The following is a 26,983-nucleotide window of genomic DNA, read 5'->3' on the forward strand; positions in this document are numbered from 1 at the left end:
TGACTATAACACTCCACCGGTCACTTCTTTCATTCCGCACATGTCACTTTAAATGTCATTTTTCACTTTGTCGTCACTTGTCACTTGTTCGCTAGTGCACTTTATCCTTATGCTCTTAACTTTATTCCCATGTTTTTTACTAACCCATTGCATTAGCATTTCATTTTACTTTATTTTTACTTGTGCACTGCTGTCTTGTTGTCTATTGTTACACTGTCTAATGTCGCGCAACAACCGCCAAGACAAATTCCTTGTATGTTTGACATATTTTGACAATAGATGTTTCCTGATTCCTGACCGGACCGGTGTGTACTGATCCGAGTGAAGAAGTAATGTTCGTAAAGATAAATCCACGGGCCTCTTCACTGCTCCCACGTGCCTGAGAGGATACGAACTTCCCCGTGCGGACGGACGGCTTCACAGACGCCGCTGTGTGCAGCGCAGCAACAAGCCGCTCCATGCTGACCGCACTTCCCTGCAGCCACAGTAGCTCCATTCTTGGTGTATGTGGAAACGGCCGTGGGCACGTGGAGCCTGTGCAGCCGTGACCAACAGCTGAGAGATGGTAAAGGGCTGTGTGCCGGGGGGAGACGGGGGGGGAGGCGTTGCTCAGTGTCGTGCGTGAGTTAAAACCAGCTTCAGGGCGTTGGGGAGAGAAAAGGAACCTCCCGGCCTTCTGCGAACGCTCCCCCGGCTATAAAAACTCCTCCCTCGGCCGTAACCGAGCAACGGGCCTTCACAACAGGAAACAGAGCAGGGGATTCCGTCACGGCGGCGGAGGGGGGGGGGGGGGGGGACATTGATGGGAGACAGGAAGTCTGACTGTGGGAAGGAGCGGGGATGGCGGTGTGGTGAGGGGTCACCGCTCCTCTGACAGGTCAAATAACCCTAATAGAAGAAAAAAAACACTTTTCAAGGTGCTGGAAGAAAGATATTTACTCCCTAATAGCTCAGACTGACTAATATAACTACAAGGTTGATTTAATAGCAGTGAGTCAATGATTCGATCCCCAGGTGGTAGATGTCTGCCCTCCGAATCTCGACATAACACCTTCCACCTTTGTTTGATCTCGGCTGTACGCACCTGATTTCTTCCCCTCCCGTGTCTTTTCAGGTCACTGGACGTTGTGCCAAAGACCTTTTTTGAAGTTTGAGCAAACAGTTTTGTTCACAAATTACTTAATGTCCCCTGAAACCATTTTTCTGGGCACAGCCTGCACTCGACCCGCGGTGACAGAGAATATTTATGGCGTTTTATTACTGTACATCAAGAAACACTTTATAAAATATCCGTTATGAGTGCACATATGGTGAAAGAGGTGTGCGACCGTGGGCTCTAAACACAAAGACGCACAGTAATATTTTTTTTTTCATCTGCCCTTCATTTTGTTTTTCCAAAACAAACAGGTGATTCAGCAGTGGGAAGGCAGCATTTTTGGGGTTGTTTCCTCGTTTATGAATACCTTCGAATGCCGTCCAATGTTCCACCGTGTTTTTTGGTCGGGACACAAATAAAGCCAGGCGCTGGATTTTCAGAGTAAGAACTGTGGAAAGAAAGGCGAGTTGAGGTCTTTTCCACGTCGCCGCAGCCAAACCACGTCACACCGGGCAGAGAAGGTCGATGACAAAAACGTGTGTTTGTGACAACAACCGATTCACAATTGTACGTAAATGTATTTTTGTAAATGTTTCCCTGACACAAGATGATCTACAGTCTGTTTAAATCAGCAGCAGATTGGGCCACTCATTGGCCAAAAGGATTGCACCACAAGAGGGGGGGGGGGGGGGGGGGGGTAAAGTACATGTGCTCACTATCTCACCGTCGGCACAGCTTGAATTCAGGGATTGAAACTGTTAAACGTCTATTGTCACATTGTCACCACGTAATCAATTTAGTTCATCGATACACTGGGGCAACGCTGACCAACTGAAAGTGTTCACATGGTCAGAAAATGTTCCCGTGGGATTGAAGTGGCGGCTCGGAGCCAGTTCATCGCTGCTCATCCAAGTTGCCAAACACTTGCTCTTTGTGTCACTGCCTTTAACCCTCATTACTGGGTGGGAAAGTCAGTTTTTGGATTAAAGAAATCTATTTTTTTGTGTGCTGGTGGACCACTTAGCTTCAGCGATGTAGCAACAGCACAGTTGGACACAACGTGTAGTAGTTTGTCCATTTTTTGCTGAAAGCGATTCCAGCTCTGACTTTGGTCTCCACCAACCTCTGAGAATAATGACTGTCTCTTGAGCTGCTAAATACTCCAGTGTCTCAACTGCCCGGAGACTTGATCTCCACTTGAAATGTGAGAATAACGCAACAACTCCCCAGTGTGTACAGTTGTGTCTCCGGACCCGTCCGGTAGTGGCCTGTTACCGATGTGTCTACTAATCTGGGCCAGGCATGGCTGGAAAGAGCCCCCGCGCCGCCCTGACGTAGACGGGACCACGAGTCACTCAGCAGCGGAGCTATTTATTAACTGCAGCCGGGTGGAAGTGTTTACTGCCTCAGCTACACATAGCTGTAGAGTGGCAATCTCTCCCCCCTTACCTCCCCCGCCCCCCCACTCCCCCCACCTAGGCCCATGACTGATTTCCATGAGGTCAAAGAAACGTTTGAGGTTCCTAAAACTTTCATCATGGGTACTCGCCAGGGGTGTAACGATTCATTTTAACAACGATTCGATTCGAATCACGATTCATGGATGATCTGGGTTCATTTAGAACGATTCGATTCAGTGACTTTACTGGACAGTGCAGGCAAAGTTTCTGAGATCCCTGTTGTTTCTTGTAAGGAAATCAGGTTTAAATTAATTATGGATATTATAAACAAGCAAACAACAATTAATGGCAAATGTATTAACCTTTTATTTGAATCAAGTGCCATTTTCAATGTAAACATTACACAATAATTACACAATGTTTGGATCAATTCACAGAACCCCGGGTTTTCAACCACTTTGTAGGGTCGCAAGTTTTTACAGATAAACTTGTTACTGTGATGTTGAGTTTGGTGCTGGCGAGGCCTGAGGTGTCTGCAGAGCTGCAGTTACCTGCTGCTGCTGCTGCAGCGGTGACGCTGCTGCTGCAGCGGTGACGCTGCTAGAGGTCCTGACTGTCGCCGTTGTTTAATCCCACGGCGCCTTAGTAGATGTCCGGAAAGATTCGTCGTGTTTCTGTGGTTTTTTATTTGGCTTCTACATATTCTACAAACAGGAATATAAATCGATTAATCGATTCAGTGAATGAATCGTCACACCCCTAGTACTCACCCACGATGAAAGAGACGGAGAGATCCGCACAATGGAGACAAATGATGAAGAACTGATGACCATGAAATGATGACCTTACACGTCTTGGCACCAGCCAGCTAAGAACCCCCCCCGTACACCACCTCTAAGGGTCGACCAACCAGGCCCAGCTGATAAGATTCTGCAGTGACTCAGCGTGTGGCTTAGCGCCTCCAAAAGGGTGGAAAGACTCTTGGAGAGCCGCCGTGTGACCGTTGTCATCCCAGGAACCACGCGGGCAGCTGCTGAGCGGGCCGGACCTGACAAAGATAGCAGCGGCCCGGCTTGCAAAAAGAAGCAGCCTGATGAGTGCGCGCCGAACCCGCAGAGGGCGGCTCATGGAAAGACTTTGAAGATTCTCAGTTCACCTTGTCAAATGACTGGGTATACTGCTAGATTTTTATATAGCACTTCCATGAAAGTATGGATAATTATGTGTTGTGGGCCGCCGCAGACTGTGCACTATGTCAGGGAGCGCCTTTGCTACAGAATCAGAAACGCCGCCCATATAGAACATCTGAAGGAAGCGTCGTGTTTGTGTTGCGTTGCAGCATTTCGAGCTGTGCGTTCTGGCGTGTTTCCACCTGTCCTTGCAATCTGAAAAAAAAAGTCCCAGCGGCCTTCAACCGAGCATCGTCTGCTACATGCTCGTGAGGACTAGTTTGCGCATACATCTTGATTTGGGAGATGCAGTAGACAAGAGGTTGGACAAATTAGTCGTGGACAATAGGGACACATTTTAAGTTTACCTTTTGAACATGATGTCACCCAACACATCCTGTTGGTTGTCACTGTGCGTATGTTGGCTCACTAGCTGGGTTTAAGACGTCTACTCCAAACACTGGCGGTTCGCTCTGTCCATCCTCAGCTTTATCTTACTGACTATTACTTCAGGGGATCTGCTTCACCTCATTTTTGAGCTCTCCGCCTGTCCTGTTTTAATTGTCTTTTAATTCCTGCATTTCATTTCACTTTATTGTATGAAATGTTATAATGTGAAGCACTTTGAGTCTGCCTTGTGTATGAAAAGTGCTATACAAATAAAATTGCCTTGCCTTGTCCTCTGCGCGCTGGTCGGCTGTGTGCGGACGCGTCACGGCGCGGAGGGAGGGGCCAGCGCGTCAGACGGACAGCCGAGGTGATCCCCAAGTTTAAAAAGCGCACAAGTCCTCAGTGCGCCGGAGAAGTGCGTCACGGCGACCCAGCAGAGCCAGGATAACCCCCCACCCCCCCGCACCCCCGATCCAGACTCCGACCGAGGGACGAAAATCCGCGCCCGCATCAGAAATTATCTTGTTTTGAATTTTCTCACTTTTACGCATCTCTTTTGGATTTTCCCATTCTGGATGCGACTTTTCTACTTTTTAGATCGCTATTTTTTTTTTTTAAGTGGCAACGGCCTTTTTTGTTGTTGTCAGTTGTCCTTTTTGTTGTTGTGTGTTCGCGGCGATTGAGCGCGAGGGGAACCCAAAGCAACAGCTGAGGACTGTATCCAAACCCCGCTGCATGGATTAGGACGCGCCCCCGGCTGTGCTCACGGACGTTCCTCTCTGCGCAAACACCAAGATGAAATCTGCCGAGGAGGGTGAGTCTGACTTTTATTCCCTTCAGCTGCGTTTCCCTCCGTGTTATCGCGCTGTTTATGCGGCATTTCTTCAGCCTCTCTCCACTGTCCTGCGCCACTTTGGAGCCGTGCTGTTCTGTTGGAACGGGGTGGAAGCAGTGGTGGAGATGTTCAATGTGTGCCGCTCCCTGTGGTTTGGCCCGTGGTGGGCGTGGTTCACGTCTCCTAAGTGCTCCCAGAAATCGTTATGGCACCGGCAAGGCATTGTGGGTAAAGTGTCCAGCCCCCCCCCCCCCCTTAGGCTACCTGTTGTGTTAAATCACACCACAGCGTTTTATTGCAAGGAGTCCCACGATGCCACCGGTGATGTCATCGTCTTTCATGGCGGGGCCCCTAAATGTTCTTTAATTTAGTGCAGACGGGAGCTGTGGTGACTGCAGGCGGTCTGTCCGCAGCCGAGGTCTCCACACGCATCAGTGCGCCTCCGCTGTGGTCACATCTCCCCAGTTCCCATGTCCCTCCCCTGCCCCACCGGTTGTGACCTCAGCTTTCGCCAAAGACTTTGATGTGACCCAGCGGGAGGTTTCGGCAACAGGACAACGAGTTCCCCCACGCCACCTTAACAGCACGCCAATAAAACGATCAGGTCCCGCCTGTGTTTATTTTCGATGGCCGTAGGAGCTCGAACCCGGCCAGTAAAAGCATCAAGCGTGTGTTTTCGTCCTGTTACTCTTTATGGGCCGCGGCGTGTTCATTAAGTGGCATATATCTGCCCATGTCGAGTGGAAAAAAACACCTGGTTTGGCCGTTGCTTATTTTTAGACCGAGGTTATTTCTGGCACCTTTTATTTGCAACGCCCCCCCCCCTCTTTTTATAAATTGAGCCACTGTTTTTTGTGTCTGACCTCTTTGCCTTCAAGATCCCCAATAGATGAGGTGTTAAGTTTTAACTCGCCAGCATCTGGGAAATAGCTTGGGCAACATCTGCGCATGGAGCCTCCACTCTAAACGCCGCGGTGGCTCCCAAGAGACTCAACTTGGCAACGGCGTCCCCCTCTGTAAAAGGCAACGTGTGTTTGATCATCGTGGTAACAAACTATGTTTGTATTCCAGAGGCATACGGCTATACGCCAAACGTCAGTCTCTCCATCCCATTGGGCAACCCCTGCCTTCCCTCCCAGTACCACAGCCTCCAATCCAGCCCCATCATATCCGTCGCCGAGCCGCACGGCTACAACGCCCAGGACGACATGAGAGCGGCCGGCTACTATTCGGCGTCCCGTCCGAGCGGGGCCCCGGCGCTGGAGAGCCCTCGCATTGAGATTACCGCCTACGGCCAGTTTCCCGAGGAGGAGGTGGAGGAGAGCCACCTACCCGTTGCCAAGCGACTGAACTCCATAGTGACGTTGACCCTCCCCGGCGGCGACAGCTACCGCGACCCCAGCTGCCTCAGCCCGGCCAGCAGCGTCTCGTCCCGCAGCTGCCACTCCGACGCCTCCTCCTACGAATCCAGCTTCTCCTACAACTACGACAACTCGCCCCAGAACTCACCCTGGCAGTCGCCTTCGGTGTCGCCCAAGGGCTCCGCTCTCACTCTGCCGGGCGACGGCTGCGTCTCCGGCTGCTCCCCGCGCCACTCCCCCTCCAGCTCCCCGCGCGCCAGCGTGACGGATGACACCTGGATGGGCCAGCGGGGCTCCAGGCCCAACTCCCCGTGCGGGGCGAAGAGGAAGTACAGCTTCAACGGCAGCGGGGCCTCGCACAAGCACTACCCGTACTCCCCCAACATCTCCCCGGGACGCTCCCCGCATGCCTCCCCCCGCCTCAGTATCACGGAGGAGACCTGGCTGCCAAACACCAACCAGTACACCAATTCGGCCATCCTGGCGGCCATCAACGCGCTGACCACAGACGGGGTGGTTGACCTGGTGGAGGGGATCCCCCTTAAAGCCCGCAAGACCAGCTCGGAGCACAGCGCCACGGTCGGCATGAAGGTGGAGCCGGAGGGTGAGGAGCGGCGGGGGGAGCCGTGTCAGGAAGATCACCCCTCCAACCGCCCGCCGTTAAAGAAGGAGGGCTGCAGCGGCGTGTTTCTGGATGTGCCACAGCACCCGTACTCCTGGTCCAAGCCAAAGCAGCATGTCAGGTAATAAAGCAGTGAGGTGCAGATGAGTCTGTGGTTCTATTTTATTAACCTGAGGGGGATTATTTGTGTTCTTGAGATTTATTCATCTTTTTTTTTTGTCGCTGATAAATTTATATTAAAAGTTCTACTTTGACTAAACATTTAAACCTAAACAGGTTTGCAACCTCTGGCACGTTGTCTTGACATTCTGCACATTCTACCTTGATAAGCGCATCTAAAATAAGCCCTCCTCACTAACTTGTTGGACATGTTCTGTCCTCCCAACAGCCCGTCCCTGCCGGCTCTCGACTGGCAGCTCCCGTCCAGCTCGGGGCCGTACAGCCTGCAGATCGACGTGCAGCCTAAGTCCCACCACCGAGCGCACTACGAGACGGAGGGCAGCAGGGGAGCTGTGAAGGCCCTGGCAGGGGGACACCCAGTCGTTCAGGTCTGCCAAACCGGCGTTTCCTAAATTCTTCGTTTTGTGATGTCTTTAAACAAACCAGCGTCTCCATCCCGGCGCCTTACCGCAACTCGCACACTGGGATCTTCTATTATTTGGGCAAAATACCCTTTAAAACAACAACATCATTTTCACACATCAACATCTTGGAGTTCCTCAGAGTAATATCACGACCCCCTCAGGGGCCCAAACCCCATGTTGAGAACCAGTTAACTCGGCTGTTTGGTTTCCGGTGACGATTGGAGAAACACACGGTGCAGTCATTGGACCTGTTTTTCCACCCCCTCTTTTCTTTTTTTTTGCTTCTTTTTCGGTGTTAAAATAGATTGGGGCGACGTGTGTTTCATAGCCTGGCCGTTATATGATTCAAAGATGTCACATTTCTGAATGGTCCAGACGAGGGTGACTCAGACTTTTCCATTGCGTTTGTGGAGCGCAGACAGATGCAAAGTGATGTAGCGTGGCCAGTAAGAGCTTAGTCATGTGCTTCAACCGCAGGCAAAAAAATGTGGACAACTGCAGATATGTTTTGGTTTTAAAACCATCTGGTCCCCCGACCGTTACCCCAGAAGGCTTACCTCAGTCTCTGAATAAATAAAGGGTCTGCAGCTCGGCGTCTGACAAAGACGAGAGGCCCGTCGGTTTAATTAATACCCTTTGACGTTTAATAATAACATATTGCAATAATCTGCAAGTTAACGAGACAGCCATCACATATGAGCCAACATTTTCTGTGTTTGCACTTCGCTTTGAATAAAAATATCTTTTTAGCACACCTAGCCGTTAGCTAATCATGCCCGTTTTGTTTGAATGGGGGATGCTAACACTGCTAAGTGAACATTTTAAGGACAAACTGCTGTGTTCCAAAAGTACTCTACATACTAACTGTTAACGGCTTTTGGCTGTGTAAAGAAACTTCAACTAAACTCAAAATACTATACTTCTATCCTGCAGAGAACACCTGTTGAAAAAGTTGGCGACTGGCTAGTGAAGATTGTGGAGCATTTAGCTGAAACAGATTCCCACTGGCAGTAAAAATCAAAACAGAGTTTAGAGGAGCGTGAATATTTTACTTCTATTCTTCAGAAAGCAACACCAAATGATGCTAATGTTGGTTGTTTGCTGTATGTGTGAATCGCGCTTTCTTCTCAATTAGCCTACGCAAATATTTTCTCCTTCATGTAGAAATTAGTTTGTAGTAAATTGAAACTAAACTATTTGTTAAGGTCTCTGAAAGATCAGAGCTCGAGTTCCAATGAGTATGTTTTAATGCAAACTATTATGAGAAAATTTACATGTTATTAAACCTGCAAAAATTGACTATACAGTCTGTTTATGTCAAAAAGCAACTTACTATATAGTATATATATATATATATATATATTGGAGCTGAGCATGTTAACGCGTTATAATAATGTCTTTGTATGCGGCTATGATACATACACATGACAGTTAGAAACCAACACTTGCTGCATCATCCAGCGCATTGCACCTCCAGCCACTCATGCGTGCAGGACGCAGGCATATTTGTCCATGAGAAGGTGCGAATGATTTAATGACAGGGGTCTGGGTTCAACCGGGCCGAAAGACCGAGTGTGTGTGTGTGTTCTCTTTTAAAACCCAACCCCAGTCCTCCCCTTTTACTTTTCAGCCGGGTAGCAAGCCCAACCACACAGACCTCCCTTTGTTTAGCAAAGTTCCCCGTCTGTGCGTCTGACATCATCGCGTCCCGCGGAGGCGGCGGTGGCGGCATACCCAGAACCACACATGTTTCTGGCCGGCTCCATTGAAGACGTTGGAGGGAGCCTTCATACGAGGCGGCCCCCATCTCTGTGACTTTGTGATTACATGGTGCACACGGCGCAGCAACCCTCTGCAATGCTGGACGCCGGCTGACGAAGACGCCCCTCTGACTCAGAGCCCCGCCCTTGAGTTTATTCTGGAAGCTTGTGTCCTGCTCGATACGCTTCCTTTTTCTCCCCGTCGCCGACCGGCATCGAGCGCGGCTCAACTGGCTATTTTTATTGTAATTCGTCTGCCATCGCCGCTGCTTTCCCTCACCACGCCCGCCTTCACGCCAGCAGCAGACTGAAGTATGCTCCTCTGAAGGGCCGTGTGCAGTCCTCACCGCAGCGAGCGCTGGAGAGGAAATACCTCCTATTAGAGTCTGAAAGGTCTTCATTTTTCCCCAAAGCCTTCATGATCATCCCATTGATTTAAAAAAATAAAAAAAAGTTTTTTCCTGTGCATTTATGTATACTCAGTCTTTTCTTGGCCTCTGATAGATTGCCGGTCACACTGAGCTACCTCTCTCTCGCGTAGTCCATATGCATATACATATATATATATATCTGTGTGTGTTTGTGTTGTATATTCTTGTGGATGGAGGGGAGCCCCGGCAGCGCTCACCCTTCCCTCCTCCTCTCTGGTGCTTTGAGCAGCCACAGTCTCGGCATTCCTCTTGTGGGTGATAATACGAACCGGGGAGTGAAGGCCGTATTCGCCCATGTCGGACTGCCAGGAGGCTTCACATGAAGTGGTATCGGGCAGATTTAATGACTCTGGGGAAGAAAAAAAAAATCACAACTGTCGTCGGCTGCAGCTGCTTTATGAAAATTATTCACAGCAGAAAAGTCTCCTGATTTCAGGGTTGCTGCTGAGATAATATCATGTCTCTGATGAAGTGAACGCAGACGCTTTCACAGAGGCAAACCTTTTTTTTTGAAGTTTGGGAGCGATCAAAAAGGCAGCTGAAATCGCTCAGACACTTATCGACTGTGATTATCTGTATTTGCTTTGACTGTCGCGCTGATAATAATTCAAAGCCCATAATCAGCAATCTGTTTGTAATCACTGTTTTGAACATAACCGTGTGAGCCGGCTCCCTCGCTTCATCACCCTACTTCCTGCTGCCTAAATAAACAGCATTGCTAGGCAGCAGCCCATTTCCTTACACAAACACACAGGGCTCTTAACCCCGACAGGGATCCTCCTCCAAATCACATGCTGCGCCTCCCAGCGCCGCGGGCGCTTTTCTCCTGGAGGGTTCCCTGTTACGCGAGCGCAGGCCGCTGTCGTCACTTTGACATTTCCCCTTTCGCTTCGGCTGACAATCTCACCCAACATCTGCTTTGGAGCACGGACGGTGACTTGCACGCACAATTTGACTATTTCCGTTTTATAGGCCTACGTAATAGCTAAATACATAGTAAGAATACTGTTCCCTATATTTTGTAACTAGGCAGTTTCGAAGTTATTATTGCATGAATTAAGTCTATAACATTAAGTCATAGAACAAATCACAGCTATTATTTTACCCAGACAACAAAAGGAGTTTCTCTTGTTCAGCATCACGGACTGACTGGGAAAGAAAAAGGTACTTTTTGACAACCAATAACTTAAAAAAACTAGTTTATAACTATATTTTTATTACATCCATTTTTTATAATTGAATGTGCTATATCGCACCTCTTCATGGAGAACCTGTATGTCTATTCACATACCGCATTGATTGATGACGTGTTATTTATTTAAGAACAGTGCGAAAGGGATTTCGAGATGTAACAAATGAATCCCCACCTTTGCTTTGAAAACTATCAACTGCACCTCTAAAATGAGATGTGAACAACACATCCGGCGCAGTCTTATGTGTTGCCCCTTTTCCTCTCTTATCTGTCTCCTTATTTGATTTGTTTTGACATCTACGCGTCAGTTATCCTGCTCTCCTTCCTGTTTGGATAACGTCGGCAGCTCTCTCACGGCGTGTCGGTGGTCGCCGCTCCGCTCGGGTTTCAGGTCTGTGGCTTTGGGCTCCGTGCCGGCACTCTGCAGTTCGGCTGGTTGAGGTCATCATGGCAGGAGGCCTCTCGTCAAGCAACACCTATGGAGGTCTGGCAGTGCTGTATTTCAAGCTGGTGGTCGGACCCGCCGAGCAGCGTTTCTCCACCGTCTTCAGGATCCTTTTACTGATAACTGATTGGCCGCGGCTCAGTGGGAACGACACAGCTTAAGACTTTTCTGAAAACACTAGCTCAGTCTTAGTCGCAAATCACAACACGGCTCCCCGTGGGTGGTTTTTTTTTATTTATTTTTTTACCACCGCTGAGGTTCGGCTACTGTAGCATCAACATGTTGGCAGAGCTAACATGGACTGATGGAGGAAGTGTACTCAGGCCATTGATGAAATGGGTGATTAAGATCCTAACTGGGGGCCTTGTTGAAAGCACCGAGGGGCCCGACCTCCGAAAGCCAGTGGAGGGTCTTTCTTTTTCTTTCTTTTTTTTTAATGTGTAGAGGATGCGAAGGCTTTAACCGCAACTGTGTGTCTCTCTTCTTTACTCTCAGCTTCACGGCTACGTGGAGAGCGAGCCGCTGACCCTGCAGCTGTTTATCGGCACCGCCGACGACAGGCTGCTGAGGCCGCACGCCTTCTACCAGGTGCACCGCATCACCGGCAAGACCGTGTCCACGCCGAGCCACGAGGCCCTGCACAACAACAACACCAAGATCCTGGAAATCCCACTGCTGCCAGAGAACAACATGCGGGCCGTGTAAGTGCCGGGGGGGGGGGGGGGCAAGTGAAAGACTTGTTTTGGGCACTCGTTCCGAAGTAACTTGAGAGTATTAAACCACTGGAAGGTCAAGGTCACGTCTCGGGTCTTTTGAGACCCCCCCCCTCCAGGTCAGGTTTGGAGTCAGTGGAGACCGGCCGGCACCCTCAGGTTCTGGAAAGCGAAGCCAATTTGGAGGTTTCCTTAACTTGCATCTGTTCTACTGGCCAACAGGGGGCGACTCCTTTTGTAGTAGAAATAATATCGAAGTTGCAGAAATTATATTGAAGTCCACGCGAAAATGACTTTATTTATTCCCCCGGTAACCTCAGTAGTTTTTGCATTAGCATGCAGGGTGTGTTTGGGGCTACATCGGGATGGGACGGTCTCTAACGCTAACAGAAGGCTTCACGGCGTCTCCTGGCGAGATAGTCAGTCCTGAACTGATGTCTTCTGTTACCCGGTGGCAAAAAGTCAAGTTGGTGATGGACAAAACGCGAATGTTGAGGCCTCATTACTGCAATCCACGAACCACTGGAGGATGTCACGACTACGTCTACGTCCTCCTCCTGTGCACAAGAGCGAAAACCGCAGCATAGCGGCCCTCCTCCGCGAAACCGCTGCTGCTCAGCCGTTCCTCTCCAGTGGGTGACTTTAAAAACTCTGCAAACTCTAAGAGGAGGGCCGCCCCTGTGTATATGCAAAAAGATCATTCTGTGCTAAACAAAACACAACAATTTATAGTTTCAGGTCATTGCGCCCTCATGCAAAGATGGTTTTGAATTTTGTATTCCACTGCTGCCAACAGATGGAGATGCTCTGGGTTTCTATCTGCTGGCATCAGCACCTTTCCTGCGTTTAATGAATTTGACACGCTCCCCTTAGTCTGCAGCTCGGGATACGGTTCCCCCTCTTCCCACAGGGGACACGCCTCGGACCCCTCACACTGCAGGTGGGGGATTTATTCCTTCTGACACATGTGGCCGAGGCCTTATTAGGTTTGCAATAGTTATCCATGACGATTGGGGGTAAATCATAAATCGTGATCAAATAGCTGAACTAAAGCCTCTACGATGCCTTCAATTAATTGTTCATTAAAAGATAAAATGAGAGACTCGGGCGCTGAACGCCTCGGTTTGCCAACACCTGATTACCTTCCTCACTGCGGCGGAGCCTGGCGTCTGGCGGGGAGAACGTTGGGGAGGGTTCAAATGTGTGTAAAAGTTTGACATTTACTTTGCTTTGAGGAATGCAGCGTCGAGTAGCTCGTCGATGGAAAAGCCAGAAGCGTTTTTTATGAGAGAGGTTCAAGGCATTTAAGTGTGAAACCGTTTGAGGGCACCAGTGCAGACGAAGGAGGAGGAGGAGGAGGATGGGGGACCTTTATTAAGTGTGCGACGATGACTTTGTAGCTGTAAAATAAATAATGACTTTGGTGGCTGTGAGGTTTGTGGAAGGGGAACAGCATTTCAGCACCCATCTCTTGTGGCCCATTAACGGAGATATTCCTCCCGTGATGAATGTTGTTTCTGTAGGATTTGAATTTCACCCACGAGTGGAGGCACTGAGGGGAAAGCGCCCGGACGGGTGGAGCGGCGTTAATCTTCTGCTCGCTTCGCTGTTTGTTTTGGCTGAAATAGTGAACACTGCATCAATCGCGGGCTGATTAGCTGTGAGAGGATGTGGCGCGTCGCTCGCGTGATGATTTAGCGCGTGGACTGACGGGCTCCCCTTCTACAAACACAGAATCGACTGCGCGGGCATCTTGAAGCTGCGCAACTCCGACATCGAGCTGAGGAAGGGGGAGACGGACATCGGGCGCAAGAACACGCGCGTGAGGATGGTGTTCAGAGCGCACATCAACCAGCCCACGGGCCGGACCGTGTCCCTGCAGGTTTCATCCAACCCCATCGAGTGCTGTGAGTTCCTCACTCCTCCAAAGCGTTATTTATTCACGACTCTCACATATTTATCCAATGTATTAACACCCTTGATACGCTTATTTAATATATATATATATACATTATTTAAAGCTTTCTATATTCGATCTGATATTTGTTTAATGCAATATTGGATACTTATCTCATGTATTTTTCACATCAACTGAAGCTTTTACATGATCAAGTAACACTATTTGTATATTTAGTAACGCTTTTTATGGTTGCGGTGATGCCAGGTACCTTATTGACACGTCCAGGGACGGGAGCCTATTTTCCCCACAATTGCCCAACAGCAAATCTGTCTTGATATCATAGAAATAATCAACCCAAACTTGCTCTCCATTTACTAAATTGACTGTCTGGGCACAATTTTCCGACTTGATTTGTTGCTGGGTTCCCGTTTTCACAGCTTCAGTCATTGAGTAGGAGAGTAAACACGTTCTGCTGCCACAGCACCAGTCAGCGCTGCACACACTGTAATCAGCTCCATACGGCAACTGATGCTGCATCCAGGACGATGATCCAATGATGCTTCATCGATTATGCGTTGAAAAAAAGATCTCTGGCTCCGAGAACATATTTAGAGAACAAGATTTTTTTTGTATTTTAAAATGGCATACATTTAGAAGACACCGCAAGAACATTTCATCTTCAATTTAATCTGTTGATTACATTAAGACAATTATTTAATTATATAACAAGAAAAGTTACACAATATGCAAATGACTACTTTTTGGAGAGATTGACAGAAAAAAGACAAAGCAATAAACGGCTTGCAACCGCCTCGAGCACGAACAAAACAATTTCCCCTGTTTTTCTTAAAAGGTAAAACACCAGAATAGAAGCAGTAGTCCTCATATGCAGCATCGTCACTGCCGGTGCATGTGAGCACCACAGTGTTTGTGCGTGTGAAGTCGATGTGGGCCTTGCCTAAACTGTATCGACTCTGCGCCGGAGTTGACCCTTTTCAGTGGGCGAAGTCGGGCAGATCAACCGCTTCATGTGGTTGTAGCAGCAAGAGCTGCCACAGAGATTACGTCTGATGAGTTAAATGAAAGACAGTAGTTAAACCATGATGTCAACCCTTTTGAAAAAGACCATTGTTACTTTCTGAGCAACTGCCACAAAGCAATTGTTTCTGACCAGAATTCAGTTCAATGAAAAGGAGAAATGTGGTAATGATTCATGGTTTCCAAAAAGAGGGAACTTAAGTTTCATCAAAATCGGAGCGCGGGTCGAATCACATTCAAAGATTGTCCTTATGTGAGGAAAACATACCGGCTCTCTGAACCGGGGTTGATGTCTCCCAGTCAATCCCGATGAAGGAGCGAGACCCTTAGACGGACAGCGTTCATTAAACTAAAGGTAAGAAAAGAATGAGAAACACACATAGGTGAAGAAAAAAACCCTACTCTTAATACTATCTCATAAACCAAACCTGAGAAAAACATCCTCCATAATTTGAGAGGGGGGGTAAAAACACAACATGGGGCCTGTGTTTGCTTCCTGGAGGCTTTCGTGTGACTCAGCGCCGGCTTGGATGCTCAGGTCTGCATGGGGAGCGGGTGTGTGCTGAACCATGAGGCCCGTCTCACTCCCCCCTCTCTCCCACAGCCCAGAGATCCGCCCAGGAGCTGCCTCTGGTGGACAAGCGCAGCTTGGAGACGTGTCCCGCCCACGGGGGCGAGCGGATGAACATCGACGGACACAACTTCCAGCACGACTCCAAGGTGGTGTTCGTGGAAAAGGCTCAAGGTAAAAAGGGAGGAGTTCTGGACTCGTCTGCGTGTGTCTCCCTCTCCGTTGTTGGAGAAACCCCAGGACCGCCTCCCCCCCCTCCCCCCCGCCGTCAAAATACCCTCCGTCCTGCCAGAGCGCCACATGTGGTGCACATTAATGCGCTGTATTTTTAACCCAGCGGATTTACATTTACAGTTTCCATTGCCTGCTCAGCGGAGCAGCGGGTCACAAAAGCAGCACGTTCTTGTGCGTACGCCTGCGTGCCTTTGTGGGTGACTGTGCACATGGTGTGGATGCATGCACTGGTGTGTGTGTGTGTGTGTGTGTCGCCATGGCTCAGTATTTGTTTCCCTTTTCTTTCTTCAAGCCGGCTCGGAGGGGGGAGGCACTGCTCCCAGATGTTGATAGCAGGAGGTTTACAAACAGCCATTTCCTTGATTAGCTTCAGCAGAGCCACGTGTGATTCATTCACGAATAGAAGCAACGCAGAAAATACGAGGGAAGCCTTTTCATTGTTGCGCCGGCGAAAGAAAAAAGTCCCCCCCCCCCCTCCACGCCCCCCACTTACCCCCTCCAGCACTGGACAAGGGAGGGGTGAGATTATTTATCCAAACATGAAGTGATTGAATGAGGCCTGGTTCCCCTCTTCTCAGCCTCTATGAGGAACCCCGATCTCTTCCTACGTGTTGGACTCGTGCAACAAGAACGTGGCTGGTTGGATTCAATAATCCATTATAATAATAATAATCCATTATATTTATACAGTGCTTAAAAGGCACTCAAAGACAACAGGAATAAGAAGGATAACATCGTGTCAGTGAGGAACAACATGAGGAGTTTTAGGGTAGTTTTAAAGGTGGCGATGGAAGGAGAATGCCGGCGGTCGGGTGTGTGGAGCGAGTTGGGGGGGGGGCAAAGGAGGTCGGGGTTGGGAGCGTGTCGACGTAGGAGGTGGGGAAGGTATGAAGGCCGTTTGTAATCTTTGTAGGTTGGATCAACAGCAAACATCTGTATCATTAGAAAATGAAATCAGAAGAGTCTGAATAGATAGAACAGTTTTTCCCTTTTAGTTTCCCCATTTGCCTTTTGGTGAAATTCAGATCTTAATACTGAAATAAATAAATAATCTCCTTTTCATTTTTTGAGTTTAACAGCAACCATTTGATGAAAATGTATTGATTTATTTGCTGGCTAGTTTAATAAATGACATGGTAGTTCTGAACGTTGTGATTGGCTCGTTGACACCCAATCAGCTTTGTTTCTGCATTCAGATTGACACAACCAACAAGTCAAATTGCAATTGTTTACAACAATGGAAAGATGGCTGTCATTAGTTAGCTTTACATTGAAAAAAACTTTAGGTTATAAGTAAAGAAAAGTATCAATTTAAATCACACTGTTAGGACACATCAACCAAAATAAAACAGTTTCTCAAATCCGCATAGAAGAATTCAGTCATTTTAGAATATTCAAAATATTGAATTTAAAATCTTTGCATTGAGAATCGTGGATGGATGGAAGTATTAGATGTGACCTCATCTCATGCCCTAGAAACATGAATCTTGGAATAATAGTTCAAATGTTCATGAAATGAAACACAGGACAACAGTGGAAGTGTGGAGCCGTAGAAAGATAAACAGAATTGTGTGTGCAGGCTGTCATAGTAAATGTGAACAGAAACATTAAAGACGGAAGAAACAAAACACATGACGTCACACGATATTTACTCATTCATCAAACATTTCATTTTGTCATTGAAGCTAAAAAGAAAAAACATCATTTGAAATGACCTCTCATCTTATGAGTAAAGAGCCCAGAATCAGGGAGTAAAACATTTAAAATAAATATTTGTTAATGTTGTCATGGTGACGTGATGTCTTGCAGCAAAGTGATTTGTATTTACTCCATTTACAGCCCTCACAGACTCTCACACTCAATCACCCGCCAGATGACGTCAATTAAGCCCCCCGTGGTTCAGGGGGGGGATTGAGTGAGTGTACATCTGCCTCTGTGAGACAATCAACTCCAATCAATTGGTTTTCTAGCAGCAGAGACAAAGAACTGACCAGAAACACACGCTGGCGTGAGTGCTGAGGCTCAGCAGCTGCGCTCTCGGAGAACCGGCCGGTTCGGTCCGGCCGCCCTCGGGGGGAGGGAGGGGGGGCGGCGATCAGCCTCTGGACCCAATGGGTGTCGCTCTCTTGTTTTTGATGAGGGTTTCCCCGAGTCAGGCCCCGGCGTCAGATTCCTGGGCAACCCGAGCATGGAAACACCCTGCAGCCTGATTCCCTCCGTGCTTCAACCTCTTTATCCAAGCGTGCTGTGCGCTGCCAGTTAATCAAGTCTGCGAGCCGCGACCTCCCCGTGGACCACGTCTTCTTTACACCTGCTTTTCCGTATAAATAGACGGGTAAACAGACGCAGGCGAGCGGAGCAGCGGCGTCATTAACCCCCCGGGGCGAAATGGAGTCACTGAGACACAATTGTAGCTACAAGCAAAACAACTCACTCGTATTCTTCTGACAATAGAATTCGGGTGATCGTTTATAAGCCTTTATTGTAACTTCTTATTGTTGCTCCTGCCGAAGCGGCGCTCTGAGAAACAATTAAAACTGTCAAGTTTGTGAATCCAGAATAGGGGATGTTGCCCACCTGCCCCCTCAGTCACCTGTTCCTCGCCTGGAGAGCATCCTCTGAAAGCAGCTGCTTGTCAGCCCGGGCCTCCTCCCTCCCGGGCCTCCTCCCTCCCGGGCCTCCTCCCTCCTGGGCCTCCTCCCTCCCGGGCCTCCTGCCTCCCGCCTCAACGCCGCCCTGATAGAAACAGCGCGAGATAGCATCGGTTCAGCTGTCACTCCTGGTTACAGCCGGTCGGTCATGAGTGATCACTGTACTGCTGCAGACATCAGCCTGTAATCTAAACCCGGCTCAATCTCTCACCTTGCTTTCATTTGCCCGCGGCCGGCCCAGAAAGATGTCGTCTCCGATAAGTCACACTCGCTCCATTTAGGGGAAATCAGGCCCTCCTGTCCTTTATCCACCTCTGCTTCTGTTGTGGTTTGAGTTGTCTGGGGTCTGCTGGGAGAGACCACAGATCTGATTTATGTTTTGAAAGAAAGTGGCTAAAGGGGCCAAATGGTAAGAAAGGAAAAAAAGTGCAAAGATTGTGTGAGGAAGCAAGAGTGTGATTTCTTTTTCCATTTTTTTTTCTTCTAAAAACTAGAAATCTAAATTCACGAAAAGGTAAAACTCGTATTACACTTTTCGTATACTTTTTGTATTACCGTGAAGTGGTGCACCTGTAGGCTTATGATAGGATAACAGAAAGTGAATGTACGAACACGGCCCTCGCTTAAAGCGCCTGGTGTCCTTTTGTGTTGCTTGTCTTTCTTCCTTGCTGTATTGCCACTGATTGATGGCTTAACTCCGGTGGAAGCTCCTCGCAGAGGACAACACCCTCTTTCACATCTGCCGGCTCTGCTGCGGCACTCGGCATCACTGGGAATCACCACTTTTTACTTGTCTGTTCCTCACCTGTGCGTCTTTTTGCGAGCGGATGAGGTGGAGCGTCGAGCAGCTAATTGTGTCTAATCGTTGTCCACAGCCGCACAGGTCACCGGGGACCGCGGAAGGGTTACCGCGCCGCACGCCGGCCACGCGGCGCCTGGAATTACCTGTAGAAATGATGTCACTGCGGCTCCGCTGGCGGTGAGCAGTGGTTTCCGTTTGGCGGGGGGGGGGGTCAATGGGTCGGATCCCTTCCACCAATAGAACAATGACTTCCACTCCAGGCTGCTTGGTGGTTTGGCCGCCGCCGCCACTTCTGAGAACAATGGCCGTTTTCATCAACAAGTCAATCGCAGCCACATAAACAGCGGGGAATATGTGTTTTTATAAATAACAGTGCGTGATTCATAAAACTCGCGGGGCCGTTTGAGAAACCCCACAGTCTCTCTCTCCCTCCTCGCTGAAAGCCCCGCTTTCCAGTCCAGATGACGTTGTGGGAGAGGAAGGCGCCACGTGGCTGCGAGCAGCGCCGGTGCAGAGGTGATCTCTGTGTCTCGCTTCCTCGGCTTTGTCGCAGCGACTCTCGTGCGCCGCCCAACGTCCCACGTGTTTTTCGGGGCGGGAAGAAGGGTTCTCGGTCTCGGCCCTCGGTGAGAGGACAAGGGAAGTCTTTGAGCGGGCCACATGTGCTCCGGGTGGAAGCATGTGTTTGTATTTACCGTCCGTTATGAGGTCTTTGGGCGCACGCCAGCCCGCTGTTTCACTCTGGGCACCGGCGGTTTCTACTCCACCCAGAGCCAATTAGGGAGCACAAGGAGCTGTTTGATTCCCTCCATACGCCCGACATGACAAATAACCGTATTGTATATAGTTTGATCCCCGTCGGCACTGCACAACGCACCGGCGCTGCGCTGTGTTATGTCTGTAATGATTTGTATAGACCATCGCTAACGAAATGTGAATTCGCGAGGACTTGTGCGAGGAGCCCGGGATCGCGGCCAGGGGCGAGCGGAGCTCGGGGAGAGTTGGAGAGAGCGAGGGGAACCGGGTTTATATGGTCGGGGTGGTTATTGGTGCAGGGGTTTTAGGCTTTGATCGCATTGGATGTCATCCAGCACAGTGGGCCAGGGAGTCGGCAACCGCGTTGAGCTGAAAGTGGGTAGCAAGGGGAGCCCGAGAGGAACTGCTGGTAACGCCTTTTATTTTTTTTTCATTGGAAGCGCTGCAGGCGCTGTGCAGATGTTGCTCTGGAACATTCTGCGGTTATCAATTACATTCCGTGGTTATCAATTATCCGTTTGGCTCTTTTCAAACAAAGGCTGCCCACGCACTCAAAGCTTCTCATCGCTCAAGAAGTTTCCTGGCAGTAGGTGGCCAGGCACAGAAAATAAAGTGCTAAATTAGATTTGTCAATCCCTGTATTGATTTGATAATGTGAGAGAGACATAGAGGGAGATCTGAAAAGCGCGACATGCACTGCAGCGGCTTCCCTCCTGGAGAGGAACCCGAGCTGCCTCGTTGACACACACGTATTTATCTTTAGTAAAACATGTTATGTAAATGAGTGTTCAAGGCGATTATTACTGAACTTCTAGCTGGTTGTTGGAGATCTGGATCTGGAGAGCGAGTCAACGGTTGTTCTGGACGCCAAAACGTCAGCCTGTTCCCCTGCTCATGTTTAGAACCATGTTATGGGATTTGGACCTTAAATCCATGAACCTTCCACACGTGGCACCGGTCCTGTGCCGGATGTCTAACGGCGTCGCTTCTTTCTGGAGAGCAGCAGCTGAAGCGGCGATCGGACGCTGTGGGGGAGGAGGGGGGAGGACGGGGGGAAACAGCCTTCCAGTGTCTCCTCAGACATAATAGAAGCTGTCAGTGCCGAGCTGCACCTCCTCCGTCTCTGCCACCTCACAACGCCTCTCCATCTGCACCGCGCTGCCTGCTCCGTTCAAACAGTCCACTTATCAAACTGCAGACAGGCCTGTTGAGCAACGCGCCACATATCTCCAAGGAAAACAGGCCGCGGCTGAACTTCTTCTTCAAAGTGCTTTCTCCCTGCCACGAAACGCTGTTTTTACAGTATTTTTATTGGGACTTTTAACGAGTCAGGAGTCTTAAGACATTGCAATGGTTTCCTTCTGTGTGTAGTGAGTTGGTGAGAATGTCGCTTTACTGAATGACAAATCAACTTCCCAGCAGACCTGTTTTCCAACGGTTCAAATGGTGCATTGTCCTTTTTTTTTACTGTAGCAAGATAAGGGAGAAAAGCAGCACATCCTTAAATGTGGATCACAGGCCGATTCCTATGAGAACAGGAGGAAGAAGGAGTTTGAACGTTGCATCGTGAGTTTCCCGTCAGTGTCCATAATGAGCGCAGCAGCTGTTGGAGCGCGTTGGGATTCCACACAGTCAAAAGAGGTGGCGGGTTTTCTTTTCCCCTTTAAGGATTGCATCAGGTTCCTCTGTCTGTCCCTGGTCTGCTCGGCTGAGGATTTGAGCGGCGGGTCAGTCAGCAGACAGGATGACGTGCGGCTGTTTAATTTATCCCTGATGTCACGGGTAATAACGCCGGCGCTCACAGCGTTTCTTCACTTCTGTTGGGTGCCAAGGAGCTGGATGATTTTCTGATTTTGTCATCACGTAACTTTTCTTTTTTGTTCTGTCTTCTTTTCTTCAGATGGTCACCACCTCTGGGAGACCGAGGCCAAGGTTGACAGAGACGCCTCGAAGCCTGTAAGTGATACGCGGGACGCCGCCATCGGCACCAATCAGCTCTCATTTCAGGATTAAAGCGCCGACAAACATTTAACTGCCTTTGCATTTAAAAATCTAAATTGTTTTCTCTGCTGTCTTGAGAGCGGGATCTTTTTTCTTCTTCTTTTAATTCATGCGAAAACAATATTTAAGCCGGTGAAATGTGATTTATCAGAATTATTTTTCTAAATTTTGTAATACTTATTTTGCCCACAAGAAGCTATATTGCGCTACAACACCATCTTCCAGATATCACTCAAAGGCTTCATGTTTTCTTCCAGTTGAATAATATGCATGTGTGTATTTGTGTCTGGAGATGAGGTAGTGGTTCTCCGCAGCCTCTGGTGTCTGACTCAAGTATTACAACAACAAACACCTGAAACAAAGAGGATCTTGGATAATTCTAGCAGAACCTTCCTTCACACCTGTCCTCAAGTCACTTACATAAAATGACCTTAGCTGGGAGTGAACTGAGGTTCGTTTCCAATTCGTGGATCTGATTGAACCCTTTTCGTTTAAGGGCGGTTTCAACCTAAAAGTCAAAACAACAAAAACTTCTCATCCCTTGGGGGAAAAAAAAATTACCTATTGTTTTTAAACAATGCGAAAACCATTGATATTAACACGGTATGTAGAAAATCACATGAGTACACAAACAGGTTCATGACTGCAGTTCTCACTGCAGAAGCACCTCAAGAGGGAAACAGCAGTGTTGTGTCCAAAAAGGTCTTTAAAAGTTCAACCTCCGCTCTCAGGGAGTTTGAACTCGCCAGTGGGTCCCGTCTTGGACTGGGACACACACAGAGGGGGAGAGAGGGGGAGGGAAAGGGGGGGAGAGACGTGTAGGTGGGAGTCTGGGGTTCAGACGAGGGGATTAGAGGGTGTCCGTGTCTGAGGCGGTGCACCTGCTCTCAGCGTCTCAGCGCATTGCGAAACACTTTCTCTCTCTCACATATACAGCGACTGCTGGGACCCATCTGTCTGCGTGAATAGACAAAGACCCCCCTCCCTCCCTCCCCTCTCAGCCCAGTCTGCTGGACTGGTCCCATTTTAAACACAGACTTTGCCTTGGCCAGGTTTGACCTCGGCGGCTGCTTCTCCGCCACTACGCCCGATCAAACGGCTTATTCAGAATACCTCACCCTCCCTCCCCCCCGAGGGAGACGAGGGATGATTCAGTTCTAATTCTGAGAATTAGAAGACTAAATAAACTCTGGTGAATGGTCTTGAAAGGGGGGGAGCAAGAAGGCTCCTTCATCCTCAATTTGTCACATGTGGCTGCGTGAGGTGCAGTCGCTCCTTCGTGGTTTGACAGGATTTCATAAAACAACACATGTGAAGGTAAAGCTTTCCGAGCGAGGGATTATGATGTCACTCGTGCATGACTTGGAATTCCAGATTTCTACATTGGACAGCAGCGCCGCGAGTGAAGCGCTGCGAATATTCCCGTCAGTCTCCGCTTACGCAGTGCAAACGTATACAGAGTTTTTCATCGGCTAATTCTCTGAAAGGTCGTGGTGAATCTAGAAAAGTTGAAAAGCCTCATCTGGTTTGAATTAATTTCACGACAGCGGTGATTTAATGTGTCCGCTCTCACCTGTGTAGTCTAGGCCGGCCAGACAAATGACTTCCTCCCTCGCTACTGAGCAGCACAGGCTTAAACATTTGGGTGCGTGGAAGTGGTCTCTCCGGGCAGCAGGAAGCTCTGCTGGGGAAATGAGTCCCAAGGTTTTTAGCACACTCCACTTCATGCTACGGATTTTAAGGAAAAGAGAACAATCCAGGCCTCACGTCCTCTCTTGTGACCTGCGAACAAACAGAAACAATACTACGGAAGCACCGAGCGGCAACAGAGGAAACGACGCTTTGGATGATCCGTTTTCTAAGTCGGAAGTGTTTGTGACTTACGAACAGGCGGAAAGAAGGTTTTACAAGGAAAAATAATAAATAAAAATCGGTTTCTTTAATCGCAGGCCTTCATTGAAATACTAATTACAGGCACTGATATAATATATTATACTAATATACTAATACTACTGTGAGAAAACAAAAATAAATAAACACATAACGTTTCTCCACCGTAAACCACCAAAATTGCCTTCAATGCACCATTCATTTGTTATTGTATAAATGAGTAAAAGTTCTGAATAAACTTTTCTGTTTTGGATGCATATTGTATTTTCTCACCTTGTGATTTCTTTACGTATGAGAGGTAGATTTAGACAATACAATAATTATAATATTATTAAAGGTTTGTTTGCTTATACGAACTACAAGAATATATTACTTAATTTGATTTTTTGTTTCAGACTTCACTACTCATTGAAATCCCTCCCTATCGGAGCCAAAGACTCTCCGCTCCGGTCCACGTGAACTTCTACGTCTGTAATGGCAAGAGGAAAAGAAGCCAGTACCAGCGCTTCACTTACGTCCCTGCCAGTGGTAAAGCTCTCACGCTCCTCACACGTCCTCACTGCCCAACCGAAAACACACACTTAGCTGCTTCTGCATTTGGCTTCTAGTAACTTTTCGATTGAACTGCACCTTTTGCGAGGTGGCCTTGACCTCTGTGACGCCACCCATGGGAAGCGGTCGTCGCCTGCACGTAACGAATTGCTGAGCGACCCCTGAATGGGTTAGATGGCCCTGATCTACCAAACGACCTCTTCCCTTAGAGCTCCGTGCTGCGCTGACACTTGCTCAGCGAACAGCCCGCGTTGTTACCTCGAAGCCACCGGCACGTCTTCGCCGACTCCATCGCTCCGTCCGTCTGCCTTTCAGACCCTGTGAGAAACATTTCGGCCAGCGTTTCTGCACACAAGCACAAATAGTTGGTATTCCCCCTCGTCTGGTGGTTTGCTAGGGCGGAACAAAGCAGCGTTATTATTCCTACATTGTTAAAAAGACAAATAAAATCTGTTCTTTTCCATACCTGGACATTACGGCAGCTGGGTGGGGGATAGGGGCATGGGAAAAGCATGTCATGTGAAAAGGGAACCTGTTGCCAAGCTAAATATAAACACTGACCCTCCAGCTGAAATGTAGAAACCGCTGCTAATTGCGCTCAGGGCTTGGAGCGAAAAAATCCAGTGGGCGGTTCAAAGCGGTGATTCAAGCGAAATGGCCCAGCCCTGCACGTGGGCGACCAAGTGCCCCGCTGTGAAAGTGGTGCATTGTCCTCGGGATGCGGAGTGAGAGGGGAGGGGAGGGACACCGGAGAGGGCGGCTCGCCCGGTCCGCGCCTCCTAAATCCTGCTGAACACTCAGGTCCAAAAGGATGGAGACAATGGGTGAAACAGCTGGAGGGGAAAAAGCATTTCTCTAAACTGTCAGTGTGTCCTGTCGCTTTTCTTTGCAGCAGAGGTGTTGCAGATTTATTTTGGGAAACATAGATAACTAAACTGCTATGAGATGAAGTGTAGTAAAGGCGGCATGGAGGGAGTGCCTTGCTAACAGAAGGGTGCATGCTGGGTTCAGTTCTGGCCTCGGGGGGGCTAGAAATAAGATATTGAAACACGGGAGGAAGAATTACGATTCGTTTGTCAGTTCCGCTTCGATTTCAAGCAAACGCTTCATGTTGCAATTTTTCCAAAGTGTTTCACCACAAGAGAAATGGGGAAATTGATCCGGTTGCGAGATGCATTGGAGAAGATGTCGTTTCCTTGTAATCGAGCTGCTGAGGTGCCTGCTGGATGCTGATGTGGCGTCCAGGGCTCCGGTTCTCACTTTGTGCGCTAACCAACATTTTGTCCTTTTCAGACACATTTAGTGAAGAAAAAGGGAGAAAGAAAAAAAAAAAGCAGCTCTCGCGTTGAGTTAAACGTTCTCCTCTCGAGCTGTAATCCATTTTAAATTGCCGAACCCTGCTGGGTACGGAGCCCCCGTTGCAGCAGCATATCTCACATTTGTAGGTATTCGCCCCGGAGCGCAGCCCAAAGAAAACAAGCGTTTTATTATAGAGGCAGCTGGATGGGTCCTCGTGTTGATGAGTCATCCCTTTTCTTTTCTTTTTCTAAATATTTTCAGCCGGGTGGGAGAGCTCGGGCCCAGACACAGAGTCTCATTGATGAGCGTGTTTGTTTGGCAGCGGGTCTCGTAGCCGCAAACCCACTCGCTAAGTCGCGCTCGCAGGACGCCTGGAATCCGTCTTCACTCATTCAGCTTCTCCTTTCTTCTCGTTCTCCCTCGCAGCCCCGACGATAAAGATGGAGCCGCGCGACGACTTCGACGCCCCGCCGCTGTGCGGCCAGCGCGGCCTGTCCTTGCAAGCAAAGCCCTACTTCCCCCCACAGGTCATGACCCAGATGATGACCTCTGACCTCGGGCCCTGCTCAGTGGGCGGGTCTTACTCCGTCAGTGTGGATGGCAAGCCCTCCCCTGTGCCGGCCTCGTCTTCTCCGAGCACCAGCCCCGAGCTGCACGACCTGTCGCCGCCGCAAGCCCACCACCCGATGTCTCACGTCTCCATCATCCGGGAGACACCCGGGCGCTACCCGCCGCCCGGCTTCTACCCTCCCAGCAGCTCCTCCTCCTCCTCGTCCCCCCCGACCTCGCAGCCCTCCACGCCGACGGACGGCCCTTTCTCTCCGGCCGTGTGCGTGACGCCGGTTCAGACGGGCAGCGGCGACGCCAGCCCCGGAACCCAGCAGCCCCCCAAGGTGGCGCCGAGGGGGCGGGGTTCCCTCCATGAGGACGGCAGCCCGCCGGCGCTGGCTGTCAGCATCAAACAGGAACCGCAGGAGCTGGACCAGATGTACCTGGATGATGGTGAGTGAGGTCGATATTACAGAACCGTCCAACCAGCGCCTCTGAAGAATGAATGAACGCGCGCGCTGCACAAACTGATGAAAGTCCAAAGCCAAGCCAGCACGTAGGCTGCAGAGCTCCTTTTCTTTTCTCGGTGATGGTGAAACCCTGATATCACCGCAGGAAGCTTCGTGTGGCCGCCGGCTGTCACAAGTCCAGCTCGTGGCGATTTCTCTCCATTCCGCGGCTTTTTCGCCGCTGTGAACTTTCTCAAAGTCGTCTCTTTTCTGAGGAAATTGGATCAAAGAAG

The 26,983-nt window shown here is 49.2% G+C and overlaps 1 protein-coding gene across 2 annotated transcripts in view; it reads left to right on the forward strand.

The window, feature by feature from the left end:
- Positions 1-4,464: 4,464 nt before the first annotated feature.
- nfatc1 (nuclear factor of activated T cells 1) overlaps positions 4,465-26,983 on the forward strand; it is a 30,231-nt gene continuing 7,712 nt past the window's right edge. For both annotated transcript variants that reach the window (XM_040189381.2, XM_040189379.2), the window contains exons 1-9: positions 4,465-4,869; positions 5,962-6,994; positions 7,262-7,421; positions 11,781-11,986; positions 13,733-13,905; positions 15,541-15,681; positions 21,851-21,906; positions 24,237-24,369; positions 26,119-26,694. In XM_040189381.2, coding sequence (XP_040045315.2) covers positions 4,851-4,869; positions 5,962-6,994; positions 7,262-7,421; positions 11,781-11,986; positions 13,733-13,905; positions 15,541-15,681; positions 21,851-21,906; positions 24,237-24,369; positions 26,119-26,694 — 2,497 coding nt within the window. In that variant the 5' untranslated portion in view covers positions 4,465-4,850. The remainder of the gene's footprint in view (positions 4,870-5,961; positions 6,995-7,261; positions 7,422-11,780; positions 11,987-13,732; positions 13,906-15,540; positions 15,682-21,850; positions 21,907-24,236; positions 24,370-26,118; positions 26,695-26,983) is intronic.

Source organism: Gasterosteus aculeatus, chromosome 10, assembly GCF_964276395.1.
Source record: "Gasterosteus aculeatus chromosome 10, fGasAcu3.hap1.1, whole genome shotgun sequence".
NCBI classification, from domain to species: domain Eukaryota; kingdom Metazoa; phylum Chordata; class Actinopteri; order Perciformes; family Gasterosteidae; genus Gasterosteus; species Gasterosteus aculeatus.